The 19,693-nt window shown below is 42.2% G+C and overlaps 2 protein-coding genes across 3 annotated transcripts; both read right to left on the bottom strand.

Annotated features, from left to right (window-relative positions):
• Positions 1 to 82: 82 nt before the first annotated feature.
• LOC137126965 (cytidine deaminase-like) lies at positions 83 to 2,366 on the bottom strand. Of its 2 annotated transcripts, XM_067503190.1 has the most exons (5): positions 2,036 to 2,366; positions 1,428 to 1,550; positions 1,141 to 1,252; positions 704 to 761; positions 83 to 374 (listed from the first exon to the last, which is right to left on the bottom strand). In XM_067503190.1, the coding sequence occupies exons 1-5, from the start codon at positions 2,220 to 2,222 to the stop codon at positions 267 to 269; spliced, it is 588 nt and encodes a 195-aa protein (XP_067359291.1). In that variant the 5' UTR covers positions 2,223 to 2,366; the 3' UTR covers positions 83 to 266. The 2 variants fall into 2 exon arrangements, with proteins under 2 accessions (XP_067359291.1, XP_067359292.1); XM_067503191.1 differs by lacking the exon at positions 1,428 to 1,550.
• Positions 2,367 to 14,868: 12,502 nt separating this feature from the next.
• Positions 14,869 to 16,586, bottom strand: LOC137126966 (cytidine deaminase-like). The gene is made up of 3 exons (XM_067503192.1): positions 15,962 to 16,586; positions 15,546 to 15,603; positions 14,869 to 15,229 (listed from the first exon to the last, which is right to left on the bottom strand). Exons 1-3 carry the CDS (start codon positions 16,084 to 16,086, stop codon positions 15,089 to 15,091), a joined length of 324 nt encoding a protein of 107 aa, XP_067359293.1. The 5' UTR covers positions 16,087 to 16,586; the 3' UTR covers positions 14,869 to 15,088.
• Positions 16,587 to 19,693: the final 3,107 nt, after the last annotated feature.

Below are 19,693 nucleotides of genomic sequence, written 5' to 3'. Positions count from 1 at the left end.
TCTCTTTGAATAATAAATATGTTTATATAAAACAAAACATAATTAATTATGGTAATGTCAATTAACGCTCTGTGAAAGTCTCTCAATTAGCAACACTGTGTTTATTCATGTTACATTACATAAGTTGCAGTACTTAAATTTAAATATGTGTTTGCAGATATATAAGAACAAATATTTACTGTAATTATAACTACTTTTTAACATGAAAACATGTCCAGTATGTGCTTTAAAGCGCAGTACATGTTATTTCAAAGACCAGCATTTTTTTATTTTATGTGGTCGGGGCCAAAGGACACTGGCAGCAGTTCTTCCACAGTCATCTTCCGGTATGATCCATCAGGCTTTGACAGGTACACATCCCAGTTTAACCCAAACTGAATGAAATGGGGGGAAAAAACAAAAGAAGTAAATTCTAGCAGCTAATTCCATGCAGAATGCACCTTATATGTAAGATTATGTTACTAACAGCACAAATGATATTCAAAATCACTGGACACTAATAAGAAACAGCACCTGGTATGTTACCCATGCTGTTACAAAGGAGGGAAAACATGGCTCACCATCATCATTGTAGTAGCAAACCCTCCTTGAGAAAAAATGTTTACTCTGTCCTAAACTGGACACTTTATACTGCAAGACATCCACAGCTAACTCGAAACTGCTTTTAAATAAATGACACTAAACCAAGATGAACAGGTATTACCTCTCTCATGAACTGCCGGCAGCCACCACATGGGGAGATAAACTCGTCATCTTTGTCACTGCAGTGAATATTGGAGGAGAAAGGTTAGTTAAGAAAAAGGATCAGTATTTTATGAACTCCCTTGTTGTAGCCCTTTTAATATTAAGGACTGATGTCATACTAAAGGATTCAGCCACTGCTTTCTGTAATTAACCTAAATCCAATGATATCCACTTATATAGCCCAGTATCTCAAATTATTTGTCTTAAGCAAGATGTAATGAAGGGCATTTGCATTTTTAATTACTTTGCATTTATGATGTGCAAAATGAGTTAAAGTGAGTCATGAACCATTAAAAGAGGACTGACAAATGTGCAAGGGCAGAATTGGGGGTTGTGTGTGAGGAAATGCAGGGCACCTTTCAGATTCTTGCCTATGTTAGTCAAGATGAATGTTACCTGGCGATTGCAATGGCCTTGAAAGTTCTGGAGCCTTCTGAAACGGCCTTGGAGATAGCATTCCTTTCAGCACAGATACCCAGGTTGTAGCATGCGTTTTCCACATTGCAACCTTCCAGGGACACAAATGCAGCAAACATCAGTGAATTTGCTTAAGTGAAACCGTCACATAATTATTGAAAAAAATTCATTGGAGTTGCAAAAAATGTCGTTTACTATATCTAAAGGTTGTTTATTTATTTTGTCTGTCCTGGTCAGAGAGTTAGTCAGTGATTGTTTGCACTCACAGTCGTTTGCCTCCCCCCAACCCAAACATTTGTGCTGAGGGCCACGTGACTTGCTGCTCTTAGTGCCGTCCATGGACCAGACTGTCATTTCTTTGTCATACTGTTGACAATGATTTGACGTTTCTGTCAGTATATATTGTTATACTGTTAAGGCAGCTGATGCAAATACAATATGTAACTTTAGTTCACAGAAAATTTTAAATGGAAAAATATGAGAGAAAAGTGATTTTATTCAACCACTTGGGATGAAAAAGATTCATTGGCAGCATACAGTAGAGAGACATGCTAAAATTACCATGGGCTTTTCTCTGAGTCCAGAACTGTCCATTGCTTGGTAATCATTAACATTGGAGAACATAATTAAATGCTGATCTGAGCTGCTGATTTGAGAAGAAAACAAAAACCCGAATGACTAATGACTAATGAAATTGTGTTCATACCTGCGCATGTCTGGTCACCACTAAGTGACCAGACAACAAAGAACAAACAAAACCTAACTTGAACACAACCAAATGAAAAGCAGATGTACCTTTAAATTCTAAACCTAAATTATAGCCCTCATACCTATCATCCAGTCCAAAGGTCGAGATGTTAAGTTTTACATGTACCTGTAATCACAGAGTCATCAAAAGTCAGAAGAGCAGCTCCCACTCTGAATTTGCTGTAAGGACAGTAGGCTTGCTTCTTTGCTTCGTGAGACTGGTCGATCAGATTCTTGACAGTTTCGTCGGACAACTGTCTGGAGACCTGCTCCTGAATATGCGTAGGATTTTCACTGAGGTTGTTTTTGTCCATTCTTCCTCTTGGCTTTTTAAGTCAGTAAAAAAGTCTATTCTAACTCGTCCTTAAATGTGAATGGCATAGAGGGAAGGGCGATAGGGTGAAGTCACAACCAATCACTAGGCTGTCAACATGATGTTATGAGGCAATGGGAGGTGATTTTGTTGCTGCCATAACAAGTCAAGTAAGTTTTATTGTCAGGTTTATTTTTTCTAATGACCTGAGTCTGAGTGTTTGTTTGTTTGTTTGTTTTTTTGTTCAATCGGCGTAGTAATTATCTAATTGCTTTCTTTTGCATTTAAATTTATCCCATTCTGTTCCACTAATAATTTACTTGTTTGTCTCTGTCCACTTGACATCTAATGGGGGGCAGCCCCTGTATTCTTCACATTCTCTACCAGACTCTCCCTCCATTCACTTCTCCTGTTCACAGTGCTCTGTGTGTGTGCGTATGTATATTTTCTCCTACTTCCTCCTACTCACAAAGCTCTGTGTGTGTGCGTATTCAATTCAAGTCACTTTATTTGTCCCCAGGGGGCAATTTAAAGGAGCATAAAAGTAGCTTAAAAATAAACACTCACACAGACACACAATTAACACAATCAACACACACCGTACAACATCAACATTCCAAATAAAACTCATAATAAAATAATTTAAAAAGTACTTAAATTATAATTCGTTAAAATTCAAGTCCATTTAGGAGCTTGACCGCCCTAGGGACAAAAGTCATTTTTCTTCTCTGTGTCCTGCAGCCTAGACAACAAAGTCTTCGTCCTGAGGGGAGCCACTCAAATTCAGGGAATAGAAGGTGGGAGGGGTCCTGTAGAACCCCACGTGCTGATTTCACAGTCCGCTGGTCACATAAGTCTGTGAGAGCACGAATAGGTTGTCCAATGATTTTTGAGCAGACTTTAACCATATTCAGCAGGCAATTTCTGTCTTTCAGAGAAATGGACCAGCAAAGGTTATTATATTCTCAATGAAGGCATAATAGAATGTGATGAAAATGTCCTTGTTAGTCCCAAATTATTTAAGCTTCCTAAGTAAATAGTCTCTGATGGCATTTTTAAAAAATTTCATCTGTATTAGATGAAAACTTCAGCATGTTATCAAAAACCGTTCTCAGGTATGTATACTCTTCCACAATCACCAATGGCTTCCCCTGTATGATAGTAGAGACGGCTTCAGCCAAGTGTCTCTGCTTGGAGGAAAAGGTCACTATCATCTCCCTCGTTTTATTTGTTTTTATCTCAAGGCACGAGTTTCCACACCTTCTTCTTCTTTTCCTTTCAGCTGGCTGTTCCCTTTCCCTTGAGGGGTCGCCACAGCGAATCATGTGCCTCCATCTAACTCTATCCTCTGCATCCTCTTCACCCACACCAACTAACTTCATGTCCTCCCTCACTACATCCATAAATCTCCTCTTTGGTCTTACTCTAGACCTCCTGCCTGGAAGCACCAACCTCAGCATCCTTCTACCGATATATTAACAATGTCTTCTCTGAACATGTCCGAACCACCTCAATCTGGCCTCTCTGACTTTATCTCCAACACATCTAACATGAGCTGTCCCTCTGATGTACTCATTTCTGATCCTGTCCATCTTCGTCACTCCCAAAGACAACCTCAACATCTTAAGCTCTGCTACCTCCAGCTCTGCCTCCTGTCTTTTCTTCAGTGCAACTGTCTCTGAGCCGAACAACATCGCTGGTCTCACCACCGTCTTGAACAGCTTTCCTTTCATTCTCGCTGATACCCTTTTATCACACAACACACCTGACACTTTTCTCCACCCGTTCCAACCTGCCTGCACTCGCCTCTTCACCTCTTTTCCACACTCTCTGTTGCTCTGAACCGTTGACCCCAAGTACTTAAAGTCCTGCACTTTCTTTCCTGCACACCTCTGCTCTCTGTAACCTCACCGTTCCCCCTGGGTCCCTCTCATTGACACACATGTATTCTGTCTTGCTGCGGCTAAGCTTCATTCCTCTGTTTTCCAGAGCAGACCTCCACCTCTCTAGATTTTCCTCCACCTGCTCCCTGCTCTCACTACAAATCACAATGTCATCTGCAAACATGATAGTCCATGGAGATTCTTGTCTAACCTCATCTGTCAGCCTGTCCATCACCAGAGCAAACAAGAAGGGGCTCAGAGCCGATCCTTGATGCAGACCCACCTCCACCTTGAACTCCTCTGTCACACCTACAGCACACCTCACCACTGTCTTACAGCTGTCATACATGTCCTGCACCACTCTAATATACTTCTCTGCCACTCCAGACGTCCTCATACAATACCACAGTTCCTCTCTCGGCACCCTTTCATACGCTTTCTCTAAATCTATGAAGACACAATGCAACTCCCTATGACCCTCTCTGTACTTCTCCATCAGCATCCTCAAAGCAAATACTGCATGTGTTGTACTCTTTCTAGTCATGAAACCATATTGCTGCTCACAAATGCTCACCTCTGCCCTTAGCCTAGCTTCCACTACTCTTTCCCACAACTTCATTGTGTGGCTCATCAGCTTTATTCCTCTGTAGTTGCCACAGCTCTGCACATCTCCCTTGTTCTTAAAAATTGGCACCAGTACACTTCTCCTCCAGTCCTCTGGCATCCTCTCACTCTCCAAGATCTTGTTAAACAAACTAGTCAGAAACTCTACTGCCACCTCTCCTAGACACTTCCATACCTCCACAGGTATGTCATCAGGACCAACTGCCTTTCCACTCTTCATCCTCTTCAACGCCCTCCTCACTTCACTCTTACTAATCTTTGCTACTTCCTGCTCCACACCAGTCACCTCTTCTACTCTTTGTTCCCTTTCATTTTCCTCGTTCATCAACTCTTCAAAGTACTCCTTCCATCTTACCATCACACTCCTGGCACCTGTCAATACAATTCCATCCTTATCTTTAATCACCCTAACCTGCTGCACATCCTTCCCATCTCTATCTCTTTGTCTGGCCAACCTGTAAAAATCTACCTCTCCCTCTTTAGTGTCCAACCTAGCATACAAGTCCTCATATGCTCTTTGTTTGGCCTTTGCCGCCTCTACCTTCACCTTATGCTGTATCTCCCTGTACTCCTGTCTACTCTCTTCAGTCCTCTCAGTGTCCCACTTCTTCTTAGCTAACCTCTTTCTCTGTATACACTCCTGAACTTCCTCGTTCCACCACCAAGTCTCCTTGTCGGCTTCCTCTTTACAGATGACACACCGAGTACCCTCCTACCTGTCTCCCTGATCAAATTAGCTGTAGTAGTCCAGTCATCTGGAAGCACCTCCAAACCACCCAGAGTCTGTCTCAGCTCCTCCCTGAAAACTACACAACAGTCTTCCTTTTTCAACTTCCACCACTTCATCCTCTGCTCTGCCTTAGTCCTCTTCATCTTCCTCACCACCAGCATCATTTTACACACCACCATCCTGTGTTGTCTTGCTACACTCTCCCCTACCAATGCTTTACAGTCACTGATCTCTTTCAGATTACAGCGTCTACACAAGATGTAGTCTACCTGAGTGCTTCTACCTCCGCTATTGTACGTCACCCTATGTTCCTGCCTCTTCTGAAAGAAAGTGTTTACTACAGCCATTTCCATCCTCTTTGCAAAGTCAACCACCATCTGACCTTCTGCATTCCTGTCCTGAAGACCAAACCTGCCCATAACAGTCTCATCACCTCTGAACATTCCTCACAAACTCCTCTTTCAGTATAACTCCTACTCCATTTCTCTTCCTATCTGACCCAAAGTAGAACAACTTGAACCCTGCTCCTAAGCTTCTAGCCTTGCTACCTTTCCACCTGGTCTCCTGGACACACAGTATGTCCGCCTTCCTTCTCTGCATCATGTCGATCAACTCTCTAGCCTTCCCTGTCATAGTACCAACATTCAAAGTCCCTACTGTCAGTCCTACATTCTTAGCTTTCCTCTTCTCTCTCTGCCTACGAACACACCTTCCTCCTCTTCTTCTTCGTCTTTGACCAACAGTAGTCCAATTTCCACCGGTACCCTGTAGGTCAACAGCACTGGTGGCAGTTGTTGTTAACCCGGGCCCCGACCGATCCGGTATGGAAGTCATTGTCACGATTCGCATGTTTGATTTGGCATGTGTTTTACGTCGGATGCCCTTCCTGCCACAACCCTCTGCATTTATCCAGACTTGGGACTGGCACAAGAAGACACTGGCTTGTGCCCCCTTGCGGTTGCATTGCACGAGTTTCCACACCACTCCACAAAATCCTGCAGAGCTGAGCTGTGATGCTGTGTGAGGCCAGAGACCAGAGACAGGAGGAGGGTGTCATTAGCAAATTTCACAATGTGACAATTTGACTGGACAGATCTGCAGTCGTCTGTGCAGAGAATAAAAAGTAGTGGGGAGAGAACACAGCCTTGCAAAGAGCCAGTGGAGGTTAAGAGGATGTTGGACAAAGAGTTGTTCATCAACACTCTCTGTGACCTGTTGATAAGAAAATCTATGATCCACAGGGTGAGTGGATGGTCGATATAAAAGCGTGTGGTAAGCTTTTCAGCTAGAATGTGTGGCTGCATGGTGTTAAATGCTGATGAAATGTCTGCGAACAGGAGTCTGGCTGTGGAGTTGGGGATTTCCAGATGTTTGTGGATAGTATTCAAAATGAATATTTTTGCATCATCAACCCCTCTGCCAGCCCTGTATGCAAACTGCAGTGGCTCCATCATTGGGTCGGTTACCTCGGTGATATGGTCCTTTGTGATACTTCCCATAGCCTTCATTACCAGAGAGGTGAGGGCCACAGGTCTAATATCGTTCAGGACCTTAGCAGTACCCTTCTTTGGAATAGGAATCAGTATCGAGTGTTTCCACATCACAGGAACTGTGCTGCTAGTCAGTGAGCACTGGAACAGTCTGACTGCCTGACTCTTCTATCTAATCTTATATATTCAGTCTTTGTCTTTCGCAGCCGTATCTTCCAGGTGTGTTGTCTTGCAATTTTTCTCCTTCTTTTTTACTGTTGCATCCCTCGCAGCTGGCTCCAGCTCCCTGCTTTGGTAACTGCAAGACAATCTCCCTCAACCAATACAATAGGCTTTACTCACACACATACACCTGCTTATCAGATTCAGTTCTATGCTGTACAGCACTTTTATTCATGCTCTGTTGATCTGTTCGCTTGATGAAACCACTTAAAGCTCCTTCACATATTGCTGAGGTGAAATTGGGACACAGATGGAAGCAGGTACACTTTGTGGTTGTATGAGCCAACCAATGGGGTTAGTTTAGTTATTTGTTTTATGTAATGTTTGCCTGCGTGTGTAATGTAATTGTTTATATAATGTGTGTCTGTGATGTGTCTATGTACTGATGATGTCATTAGTGACACCATATAGCTTTGATAGTTTGGCTTTGATTGTTGCCTTTGTAGTTTACCTTTAAGTTTGTTGACCAGTGGTCAAGGAAACAATGCAATGCTAAGGGTTTGTTAAGGAGAGATGCAGTTTAGCTCAGCTACTGAAGGGTGTAGACGTGGCACAGTAACTGGACCAGAGGAACTCTGACCACAAGAAAGGTGTGGACCACAACAAGGTAGAAGAAAAGGGTTCTGCGTATAGCTGTAGAGGCACACGGGTTCTGCAAGTCCTGTGAGTTCAGACCTACTTTGAGAAACTTGTTTGATTAATGTGCTAGTAAACATGCTTTTGAGATTACTGAGCTTAAAGTTGTATGGACAAATGATCTGTCATCGGCTAAGTTGAGAAGCAAGTACAATAAATGTTCAATGTTTGTCTAACAACGATCTTCGGAGTGAAGTATGTGCTGAAGCGTCAGGAGCGTCAGATTCGAGTAAGATCACCTCTACATTAGTAAGAAACCTCCTCTATACGGGCTAAGCACTATTAAGAGACTGATGGAACGACGAGTTGCTTCAGATGTTGATGCAGACAGAGTGATAGACCAACAGGCAAAGCCAAGCAGCGAAGCCACTGAGGAGGCCTCACAGATGATACGTGAGGATACTTTGCAGAGACAAAGGAGAAGGACAAAAGAAAGGCCAAGTTTGAGCAGCTGCTGAGACAAAAGAGCAAGATGCGCCAGTTCATGGATGAAGAATGCTATTCGGTGTTATTATATCTATCCGGTGAACGCTGGCAACAGCGATCCGGTGAACGCTGTTGCCAGCGTTCTACCAGCTGCTTACACATTATGTGATATAAATGTCTTACTCAAAGAAACTTACCAAGAACTTAACTTAAGCTCGAACTTAAGCTCATGACATGAAGACCGATCAAGATTCATACGAGACGAGGCTGACTGCCCTCAGGAGACAACGACAACGACATTGGCTGTTGGTTAACAGAGGTACGTCAACGTCGTGAGGAAGCACGTAAGGCAGATGAGAGTGTCGCTCCTGAGGACAGTGTGTCTGTAGGGTCTTCAAGGAGATCTAGGAAATCCAGAACGAGTTCTGTAACATCTTTAGCTACAAAGGCACGCCTTAAGGCCGAGATAGAAAGAGCTGATCTATTAGCAAGGGCAAAAGCGTTAAGGCAAAGGCACGCACTAGAGCAGCGAGAAGCTAAGCTTAGGGCAGTAAGGGTGCAGGAGGAGGCTAAGTTTAAGGCAGAAAAAGAATTGGAAATGAACGCCGCTCTTGCAGCTGCTAACACACGAAGTCAGATCTTGAATAAACGTGCAGGCCTCACTGAGTCATGTGGCCCAAATGTTGGCAATGATGACTTCTTTCTTAGTCAGGCAAAGACGACGTATGCTACCTGTTGTCGGTAATGTGGCTGTTCAGATTGAAAGGGCAAAAGAAGAAGCTGTAAGGTTGGTACAGCTTAGGGTACAGTACAGATTACAGTGGGGAAGTAATGACTGAGGATCGCGGCTGTGATACCCAAGCAAGGGCTGTTAGTCAGCCCTTGCTTGACAGACAGAATGAAAGGATTGACATGTATTGTTTAGTGGTGCTCAGTGTCAAACCGACCATACTGAAGTTCCGGATAAACAACACAGGGTTTATGCTCACCCTCCTCAAGCGATTCCTACTTTTAGTGGAGATCCTTTAGATTATAATGTTTTCATCAAAGCATTTGAGCATGCGGTGAAGAATGGAGAGGGGAATGACAGTGATCGACTCTACCTGTTGCAGCAGCATGAGCGGACAACCTAAGGAGATTGTGCAAAGTTGCTTTAGTATGCAACCAAGCGAAGGATATCACAGGGCCAGGTTTCTTTTAAGGAAGCATTTTGGTAGTGAATATAAAGTTTCAGCAGCCTACATGGATAAGGTTTTGAATTGGCAGACAATTAAGGATGAAGATGGCAAAGCGCTCTATTCATTTGCTCTTTTTCTAACCAATTGTGTGAGTTCCATGGTATATTTGGACTGTATGGCAGAGCTTAATACTACAACCAACATACGGATTATTTCCAAGCTTATCTATATAAGTTGAGAGAGAAGTGGAGGGATGTGGCTTATGACCTGGATAAAAACCACAAGTTTGCAGATGTAGTTAAGTTTATCACTGATGTATCAGAGAAATCACTGTATCCTTGCTACAGGCGCTTAGTAGAAAAAACGTCGTTCAGGTGCGTATGGGAAAGTAAGCGGTATTAAAAAGAGTTTTAACCCTACTGCAAAGCAAGTTACTGCTCGAAGGGATGCAAGCATAGAGCCTGGTTTTAGTAAGACAGGCCCTTCCAATACTATCAAAGCCTCACCCAAGCTTACCAATACTATCAAAGCCTCAGCTGAGTCTTGTCTTTTTTGCCACGAGGGATATACATACATTTGAGCACTGTCAAAAACTACAGAATACGCCTTAGAAGATAGAGTTTCTCAGGAATGAATGCTTATGTATCAGATGTTTAAAATCATACATATGAGCAGGCACTGCCAGGAAGTGGTAAACTGTCAGTTACGTTCCAGGACGCACAACACGTTGCTGCATGTGAAGCCAAAGGAAAGACAGTCCGTGGATCGTGACGATTCGGCAGTGTTCAACGGATTGGTGAACAGCAGACGTAAACAGAATTTTGATGACATGCCCGAAAACACAGGGCATCCTTGCCATAATTCCTGTCCGAGTAAAGGCAAAAAAGGGCAACAAAGTAGTCACTTCATATGCGTTCTTGGATACCGGCAGCGTTCAACGGATTGGTGAACAGCAGACGTAAACAGAATTTCGATGACATGCCCGAAAGAAAGCAAAGTTGTGACCAGTACTATGGTGACAGAGTTGGAGGTAGGCCACCTGAACTCAAATAACTTCATAGAGCTAAAGGAGGTGTTTTCACGATAGGATATTCCAGTAAGCAAGAATAACATCCCGCGACAAGAAGATATAGATAAATGGCCACATCTTAAAGGAGTGCAAATACCTCTCATCGACGCAGACATAGGACATAGGAAGTTATTCCTAGCATCAACGATGAGCCTTTTGCAGTCAGAACGATACTGGGTTGGACAGTCAATGGGCCACTGAAGGAGGATGGTTGCAACACAACCAGGAATTAAATAATGCAAGTCGTGTCAAACCGTGTATCTGTGTCCTAGCTGGAAGACCTGTGGAAACAACAGTTTCAATATGACTTTCCTGAGGATGTGAGGTAAAGATTCCAATTAAGGACCTTGGTATATTCCACATGATAGGGTGTACCATCCTTAAAAGCTTAAGCTTCGTGTGCTGTTTGACTGTGGCGCGTCGTATCAGGGAACCTCATTGAATGAGCAACTCCTTCAAGGACCTAATCTTACTAGCACAATAATTGGAGTTGTGACCAGGTTTCGTCAGGAACTAGTGACAATAGTAGCAGATGTAAAAGCCATGTTCCACCAGGTAAAGGTCTCGTCGGCCGACGCTGACCTGCTCGGATTCCTATGGTGGCCAGATGGTGACGTTAGTCGGCCGATGGCAGAATACAGGATGGAGGTGCATCTGTTCGGAGCCACTTCATCACCCAGTTGTGCTAGCTATACCCTCCGGCGATGTGCAGAAGACAACACACTTGTTTGATGCCTGCACAGTAAACACAGTGCTGCGACCTTCTATGTGGATAACTGTCTAAAGTCGGTTGAAAAGGCTGAGTCTCTTTACCACAGTTGGAAAACTGTGTCAGATGGGTGGCTTTAGGCTAAACAGATAGATCAGCAATGATATGAGGGTGTTAGCAGCCATTCCAGAGGAGGAGAAAGTGATAGAAATAATGGATCTAGACTTGGACAAAAATGCACTTCCAATGGAAAGGGTATTGGGCGTGCAATGGTGCATTCAGTCAAATCAGTTCATGTTCAGGGTCGTTATTCAAAGTAAGCCCCCCACTAGATGAGGGATTTTATCCATGTTGAGCTCAGTGTACGATCCACTGGGAATGCTTGCACCTATGAATTTATATGCTAGGAACATTATGCAGCTTTGCAGGATGAAGTTGGGATGGGATGAAATGGTGCCTGAACATTTTGCCCAAAGGTGGTCCCATTGGGTGCAAAGTCTAGAACAGCTAAATGACTTTGGAATTGAGAGATGTTTCAAGCCAAAAGGCTTTGGTCAGATTGTGTCCGCTAAACTGCATCATTTTGCAGACGCTAGCAAGAATGGCTATGGGACAGTAACATACTTAGTCCAGCATAACATCAGTAACCAAGCTCACAGGCGCCTTTGTGTTGGGAAAGGCAAGGGTTGCCCCCTTAAAGCCCATGACTATCCCTCGTTTGGAGCTTACTGCAGCAACCTTAGCGGTTCGTATAAACAAAATGCTAAGGAAGGAGTTGGAACTACCACTAGAAGACTCTGTGTATTGGACTGACAGTACAGCGGTGCTAAAGTACATCAGCAACGAGTCATCAAGGTTTCGCTAATAGGGTGTTGGCGATTCAGCAGACTTCAACAGTCTCACAGTGGCACTACGTAAACTCTCAGCTTAATCCAGCAGATGGTGCATCAAGGGGACAGAACATGAAAGCCTTTCTGCGAAACAAGCTGTGGGTATCTGGACCTGACTGTAAACAGGCAGTTGGGAATTGGCCACGGAACCCAGACTTGCAAGAGATTGACCTTGATGTAGCGGATCCTGAAGTGAAATGAAATGTCACAGTGAATGTTCTTGCAGTTGAATAAAGCACTGACATAGTGCAAAGGTGGATAGAGTACTACTCATCATGGACACGCCTAAAGCGGTCTGTGGCGTGGCTTCTGAGGTTGAAGGATATGCTTCTAACATCGTCCATAAGAAGAAAGGAGCTGTTAGATAATACCGTCCAAGATATTCAGCTTTGAAGGAAAAGGCTAAACTACAAAACAAGAAAGAAGAATTTAACTGTCGGTGATCTACAGGATGAGCGAGGTTTAGTCCGGCAGGTTTGTATCAAGACGAGGACCAACGAGTTGGATAGACCCATAACCGAGGTTTGTCTTCCCCAGGAATCAGAGTGAGACAGTGGTAAAGACTGATCTCCTACGGTGTGTTAAGTACTGGCAACCTCTGACACCAGAAGACAGAAGAGTGAACACCATAGAAGAATAGTCACGATGTTTGTGGATTATTGTATGATTTGTTTTTGGGTTTGTGCAAAGTAATTTAGTAATTGTTTCCAACATTAAATGTCTCTAATATTGGAGCACAATTAGGGCCTGGGTATGTATTAGCCAACCAATGGGGTTAGTTTAGTTATTTGTTTTACGTAATGTTTGCCTGCGTGTGTAATGTAATTGTTTATGTAATGTGTGTTTGTGATGTGTCTATGTACTGATGATGTCATTAGTGACACCATTTGCTTGGATAGTTTGCCTTTGATGGTTGCCTTTGTAGTTTACCTTTAAGTTTGTTGACCAGTGGTCAAGGAAACAATGCAATGCTAAGGGTTTGTTAAGGAGAGATCCAGTTTAGCTCAGCTACTGAAGGGTGTAGACGTGGCACAGTAACTAGAGCAGAGGAACTCTGACCACAAGAAAGGTGTGGACCACAACAAGGTAGAAGAAAAGGGTTCTGCGTGTAGCTGTAGAGGCACACGGGTTTTGCGAGTCCTGTGAGTTCAGACCTACTTTGAGAAACGTGTTTGATGAAACTGCTTGTCATGCTTGTGAGATTACTGAGCTTAAGTTGTGGACCGCAACAATGTAGAAGAAAAGGGTTGTGTGTAGCTGTAGAGGCACACGAGTTTTGCGAGTTCTGCAAGTCCTGTGAGTTCACACCTACTTTGAGAAACTTGTTTGATTAAACTGATAGTGAACGTGCTTGTGAGATTACTGAGCTTAAAGTTGTATGCACAAATGATCTGTCATCGGCTAAGTTTTGTGATATTACAAATCTTTAAAACGTGCATGTGCATCTTTTTGACATGAGATGAACGCATGTTGAGGCACAGTCTGAGCTGTGTGCCTCCACTTCATGTCCTCTGGAAACACAAAGATGGAAAAAAGAAATCTATAGGAACAACAGCCAAAACAAATGGAGTTTGTTCTGTTGCATATGCATCAGCACATACACATAGTCAATCTTCACACAGCAAGGCTTTTCCTCCCTTTACTTTTGTTTCTGTAGACCCATTAGGTAAAGCCACAACTCAGGATAAACGCAGTGATTTTTGCTGTACTTCAGTACTTTGACCTTAATAGTGCTACAGTAACACTAGTTTTAAACCTGACCACATCTTTGTAGTTGGCAGACCCTATCGTGACTTTGACCTTTCACATTATATACGAATTGTGCGCCATGTGATCAGACCTCCGCACTTTTTATGATCAAGTTAATATGAATATCGGAAACTGAGCCTGTAGCACTGAATCTATTTTTTTGTTTTGTGAACATTAAGAAACCTTTAATTTAAACTGATTGTTGTTCATTGTTCGCTATTATAAATCTAACACAATCTTAGCTTAAGTAAAAACAACTGAATTTCAAGACATGGTGAGCAGCAATAATTAACTTGCTCTCACACCACCATTGCTATTTCTTTGTGTTTTTATAAAGAAGGTATACTTATTGAACAGGGTTTATCTTTTGGTCTGTGTTTTTCTTCCCAGATCAAGTTGCCATGTCTTGCTGCTGTTTTGTTTAGGGATTTAACCTTAATGTTCTACCAGCCAACTTGAATATGGACGGGACTCAATATCATTATGGCTAAGAGGTACCCAGAAGATAGAAATCTGCCTTTTTGTCTGTACAGTTGCTTTGTTTTTGGGTAAATTTTTAGTGATTGTTAAGCTCTAGTCATTTGTCTGAATCAGGCGGAAATGATAAACTCGACCTTATTTTTTTGCCCTTTTTGTCTGAACCCCCAGACTACTGTAACTCTTACTGCATGAAATAAGTAGACCTGAACTCACTAATAAATATTAAATTACACCTGAATTTGCACTGGCAATGTAAATGTTTCACCCCTTCAGACTCATGACTTAATAACTGTAATTGAATAATTACCTGCTGAGAAAATATTTGCAATATATTGTAACTCGAGACATTTTTTTCTTCTTTAAAGTTGTTGTATGTCCATATCTACTGGTAGGGAATAAAGTGGAACTCATTAAAAGAAAAGTGCTTTTAACAGGTAATTTACAAAAACGTATGGATTAGTTTGACCTATATATGTAACTTCTGTCCTTCCTCTTTGAATAATAAATATTTTTATATAAAACAAAACATAATTATGGTAATTAACGCTCTGTGAAAGTCTCTCAATTAGCAACACTGTGTTTATTCATGTTACATTACATAAGTTGCAGTACTTAAATTTAAATACCTGAAAAATATGTGTTTGCAGATTATATAAGAACAAATATTTACTGTAATTATAACTACTTTTTAACATGAAAACATGTCCGGCATGTGCTTTAAAACACAGTACATGTCATGGCAGGCCAAAGAGCAGCATTTGTTTTGTACTGGCATACAGGCTCAGTAGTCAATAGAAATGTCAAACACTTTCTTTATGGACACCTCCTCGGGGCCAAAGGACACTGGCAGCAGTTCCTCCACAGTCATCTTCACGTATGATCCATCAGGCTTTGACAGGTACACATCCCAGTTTAAACCAAACTGAATGAAATGGAGAAAAACAAAAGAAGTAAATTCTAGCAGCTAATTCCATGCAGAATTCACCTTATATGTAAGATTATGTTACTAACAGCACAAATGATATTCAAAATCACTGGACACTAATAAGAAACAGCACCTGCTATGTTACAAAAAGCAGTGAAAACATGGGTCACCGTCATCATTGTAGTAGCAAACCCTCCTTGAGAGAAAACATTTACTCTGTCCTAAACTGGACACTTTATACTGCAAGACATACACAGCTAAGTCGAAACTGCTTTTAAATAAATGACACTAATACAAGATGAACAGGTATTACCTCTCTCATGAACTGCCGGCAGCCACCACATGGGGAGATAAACTCGTCATTCAGGTCACTGCAGTGAATATTGGGGGAAAAGCTTAGTTCAGATAAAGGATCAGTATTTTATGAACTCCCTTGTTGTAACCCTTTTAATATTAAGGACTGATGTCATACTAAAGGATTCAGCCACTGCTTTCTGTAATTACCCTAAATCCAATGATATCCACCTATATAATAGCCCAGTGTCTCAAATTATTTGTCATAAGTGCTTTAAAGCAAGATATAATGGAGGGCATTTGACTTTGCGTTAATAATGTGCAAAAATGAGTTAAAGTGAGTCATGAATCATTAAAGGAGGACTGATAATTGTGCAAGGCAGAATGCAGGGCACTTTTCAGATTCTTGCCTATGCTAGTCGAGATGAATGTTACCTGGCGATTGCAATGGCCTTGAAAGTTCTGGAGCCTTCTGAAATGGCCTTGGAGATAGCATTCCTTTCAGCACAGATACCCAGGTTGTAGCATGCGTTTTCCACATTGCAACCTGCCAGGGACATAAATGCAGCTTAAGTGAAACTTTCAGATAATTTTAAAAAAAAATTCATTGGAGTTGCGAAAAATGTCGTTTTCTAGATGTTTTCTCTAAATGTCTAGCTGGAAGACCTGTGGAAACAACAGTTTCAATATGACTTTCCTGAGGATGTGAGGTAAAGATTCCAATTAAGGACCTTGGTATATTCCACATGATAGGGTGTACCATCCTTAAAAGCTTAAGCTTCGTGTGCTGTTTGACTGTGGCGCGTCGTATCAGGGAACCTCATTGAATGAGCAACTCCTTCAAGGACCTAATCTTACTAGCACAATAATTGGAGTTGTGACCAGGTTTCGTCAGGAACTAGTGACAATAGTAGCAGATGTAAAAGCCATGTTCCACCAGGTAAAGGTCTCGTCGGCCGACGCTGACCTGCTCGGATTCCTATGGTGGCCAGATGGTGACGTTAGTCGGCCGATGGCAGAATACAGGATGGAGGTGCATCTGTTCGGAGCCACTTCATCACCCAGTTGTGCTAGCTATACCCTCCGGCGATGTGCAGAAGACAACACACTTGTTTGATGCCTGCACAGTAAACACAGTGCTGCGACCTTCTATGTGGATAACTGTCTAAAGTCGGTTGAAAAGGCTGAGTCTCTTTACCACAGTTGGAAAACTGTGTCAGATGGGTGGCTTTAGGCTAAACAGATAGATCAGCAATGATATGAGGGTGTTAGCAGCCATTCCAGAGGAGGAGAAAGTGATAGAAATAATGGATCTAGACTTGGACAAAAATGCACTTCCAATGGAAAGGGTATTGGGCGTGCAATGGTGCATTCAGTCAAATCAGTTCATGTTCAGGGTCGTTATTCAAAGTAAGCCCCCCACTAGATGAGGGATTTTATCCATGTTGAGCTCAGTGTACGATCCACTGGGAATGCTTGCACCTATGAATTTATATGCTAGGAACATTATGCAGCTTTGCAGGATGAAGTTGGGATGGGATGAAATGGTGCCTGAACATTTTGCCCAAAGGTGGTCCCATTGGGTGCAAAGTCTAGAACAGCTAAATGACTTTGGAATTGAGAGATGTTTCAAGCCAAAAGGCTTTGGTCAGATTGTGTCCGCTAAACTGCATCATTTTGCAGACGCTAGCAAGAATGGCTATGGGACAGTAACATACTTAGTCCAGCATAACATCAGTAACCAAGCTCACAGGCGCCTTTGTGTTGGGAAAGGCAAGGGTTGCCCCCTTAAAGCCCATGACTATCCCTCGTTTGGAGCTTACTGCAGCAACCTTAGCGGTTCGTATAAACAAAATGCTAAGGAAGGAGTTGGAACTACCACTAGAAGACTCTGTGTATTGGACTGACAGTACAGCGGTGCTAAAGTACATCAGCAACGAGTCATCAAGGTTTCGCTAATAGGGTGTTGGCGATTCAGCAGACTTCAACAGTCTCACAGTGGCACTACGTAAACTCTCAGCTTAATCCAGCAGATGGTGCATCAAGGGGACAGAACATGAAAGCCTTTCTGCGAAACAAGCTGTGGGTATCTGGACCTGACTGTAAACAGGCAGTTGGGAATTGGCCACGGAACCCAGACTTGCAAGAGATTGACCTTGATGTAGCGGATCCTGAAGTGAAATGAAATGTCACAGTGAATGTTCTTGCAGTTGAATAAAGCACTGACATAGTGCAAAGGTGGATAGAGTACTACTCATCATGGACACGCCTAAAGCGGTCTGTGGCGTGGCTTCTGAGGTTGAAGGATATGCTTCTAACATCGTCCATAAGAAGAAAGGAGCTGTTAGATAATACCGTCCAAGATATTCAGCTTTGAAGGAAAAGGCTAAACTACAAAACAAGAAAGAAGAATTTAACTGTCGGTGATCTACAGGATGAGCGAGGTTTAGTCCGGCAGGTTTGTATCAAGACGAGGACCAACGAGTTGGATAGACCCATAACCGAGGTTTGTCTTCCCCAGGAATCAGAGTGAGACAGTGGTAAAGACTGATCTCCTACGGTGTGTTAAGTACTGGCAACCTCTGACACCAGAAGACAGAAGAGTGAACACCATAGAAGAATAGTCACGATGTTTGTGGATTATTGTATGATTTGTTTTTGGGTTTGTGCAAAGTAATTTAGTAATTGTTTCCAACATTAAATGTCTCTAATATTGGAGCACAATTAGGGCCTGGGTATGTATTAGCCAACCAATGGGGTTAGTTTAGTTATTTGTTTTACGTAATGTTTGCCTGCGTGTGTAATGTAATTGTTTATGTAATGTGTGTTTGTGATGTGTCTATGTACTGATGATGTCATTAGTGACACCATTTGCTTGGATAGTTTGCCTTTGATGGTTGCCTTTGTAGTTTACCTTTAAGTTTGTTGACCAGTGGTCAAGGAAACAATGCAATGCTAAGGGTTTGTTAAGGAGAGATCCAGTTTAGCTCAGCTACTGAAGGGTGTAGACGTGGCACAGTAACTAGAGCAGAGGAACTCTGACCACAAGAAAGGTGTGGACCACAACAAGGTAGAAGAAAAGGGTTCTGCGTGTAGCTGTAGAGGCACACGGGTTTTGCGAGTCCTGTGAGTTCAGACCTACTTTGAGAAACGTGTTTGATGAAACTGCTTGTCATGCTTGTGAGATTACTGAGCTTAAGTTGTGGACCGCAACAATGTAGAAGAAAAGGGTTGTGTGTAGCTGTAGAGGCACACGAGTTTTGCGAGTTCTGCAAGTCCTGTGAGTTCACACCTACTTTGAGAAACTTGTTTGATTAAACTGATAGTGAACGTGCTTGTGAGATTACTGAGCTTAAAGTTGTATGCACAAATGATCTGTCATCGGCTAAGTTTTGTGATATTACAAATCTTTAAAACGTGCATGTGCATCTTTTTGACATGAGATGAACGCATGTTGAGGCACAGTCTGAGCTGTGTGCCTCCACTTCATGTCCTCTGGAAACACAAAGATGGAAAAAAGAAATCTATAGGAACAACAGCCAAAACAAATGGAGTTTGTTCTGTTGCATATGCATCAGCACATACACATAGTCAATCTTCACACAGCAAGGCTTTTCCTCCCTTTACTTTTGTTTCTGTAGACCCATTAGGTAAAGCCACAACTCAGGATAAACGCAGTGATTTTTGCTGTACTTCAGTACTTTGACCTTAATAGTGCTACAGTAACACTAGTTTTAAACCTGACCACATCTTTGTAGTTGGCAGACCCTATCGTGACTTTGACCTTTCACATTATATACGAATTGTGCGCCATGTGATCAGACCTCCGCACTTTTTATGATCAAGTTAATATGAATATCGGAAACTGAGCCTGTAGCACTGAATCTATTTTTTTGTTTTGTGAACATTAAGAAACCTTTAATTTAAACTGATTGTTGTTCATTGTTCGCTATTATAAATCTAACACAATCTTAGCTTAAGTAAAAACAACTGAATTTCAAGACATGGTGAGCAGCAATAATTAACTTGCTCTCACACCACCATTGCTATTTCTTTGTGTTTTTATAAAGAAGGTATACTTATTGAACAGGGTTTATCTTTTGGTCTGTGTTTTTCTTCCCAGATCAAGTTGCCATGTCTTGCTGCTGTTTTGTTTAGGGATTTAAC

Source organism: Channa argus, chromosome 5 (assembly GCF_033026475.1).
Source record: "Channa argus isolate prfri chromosome 5, Channa argus male v1.0, whole genome shotgun sequence".
NCBI classification, from domain to species: domain Eukaryota; kingdom Metazoa; phylum Chordata; class Actinopteri; order Anabantiformes; family Channidae; genus Channa; species Channa argus.
Note: the sequence above shows the minus strand (reverse complement) of the source record. Positions and strands in the feature narration are given on the sequence as shown.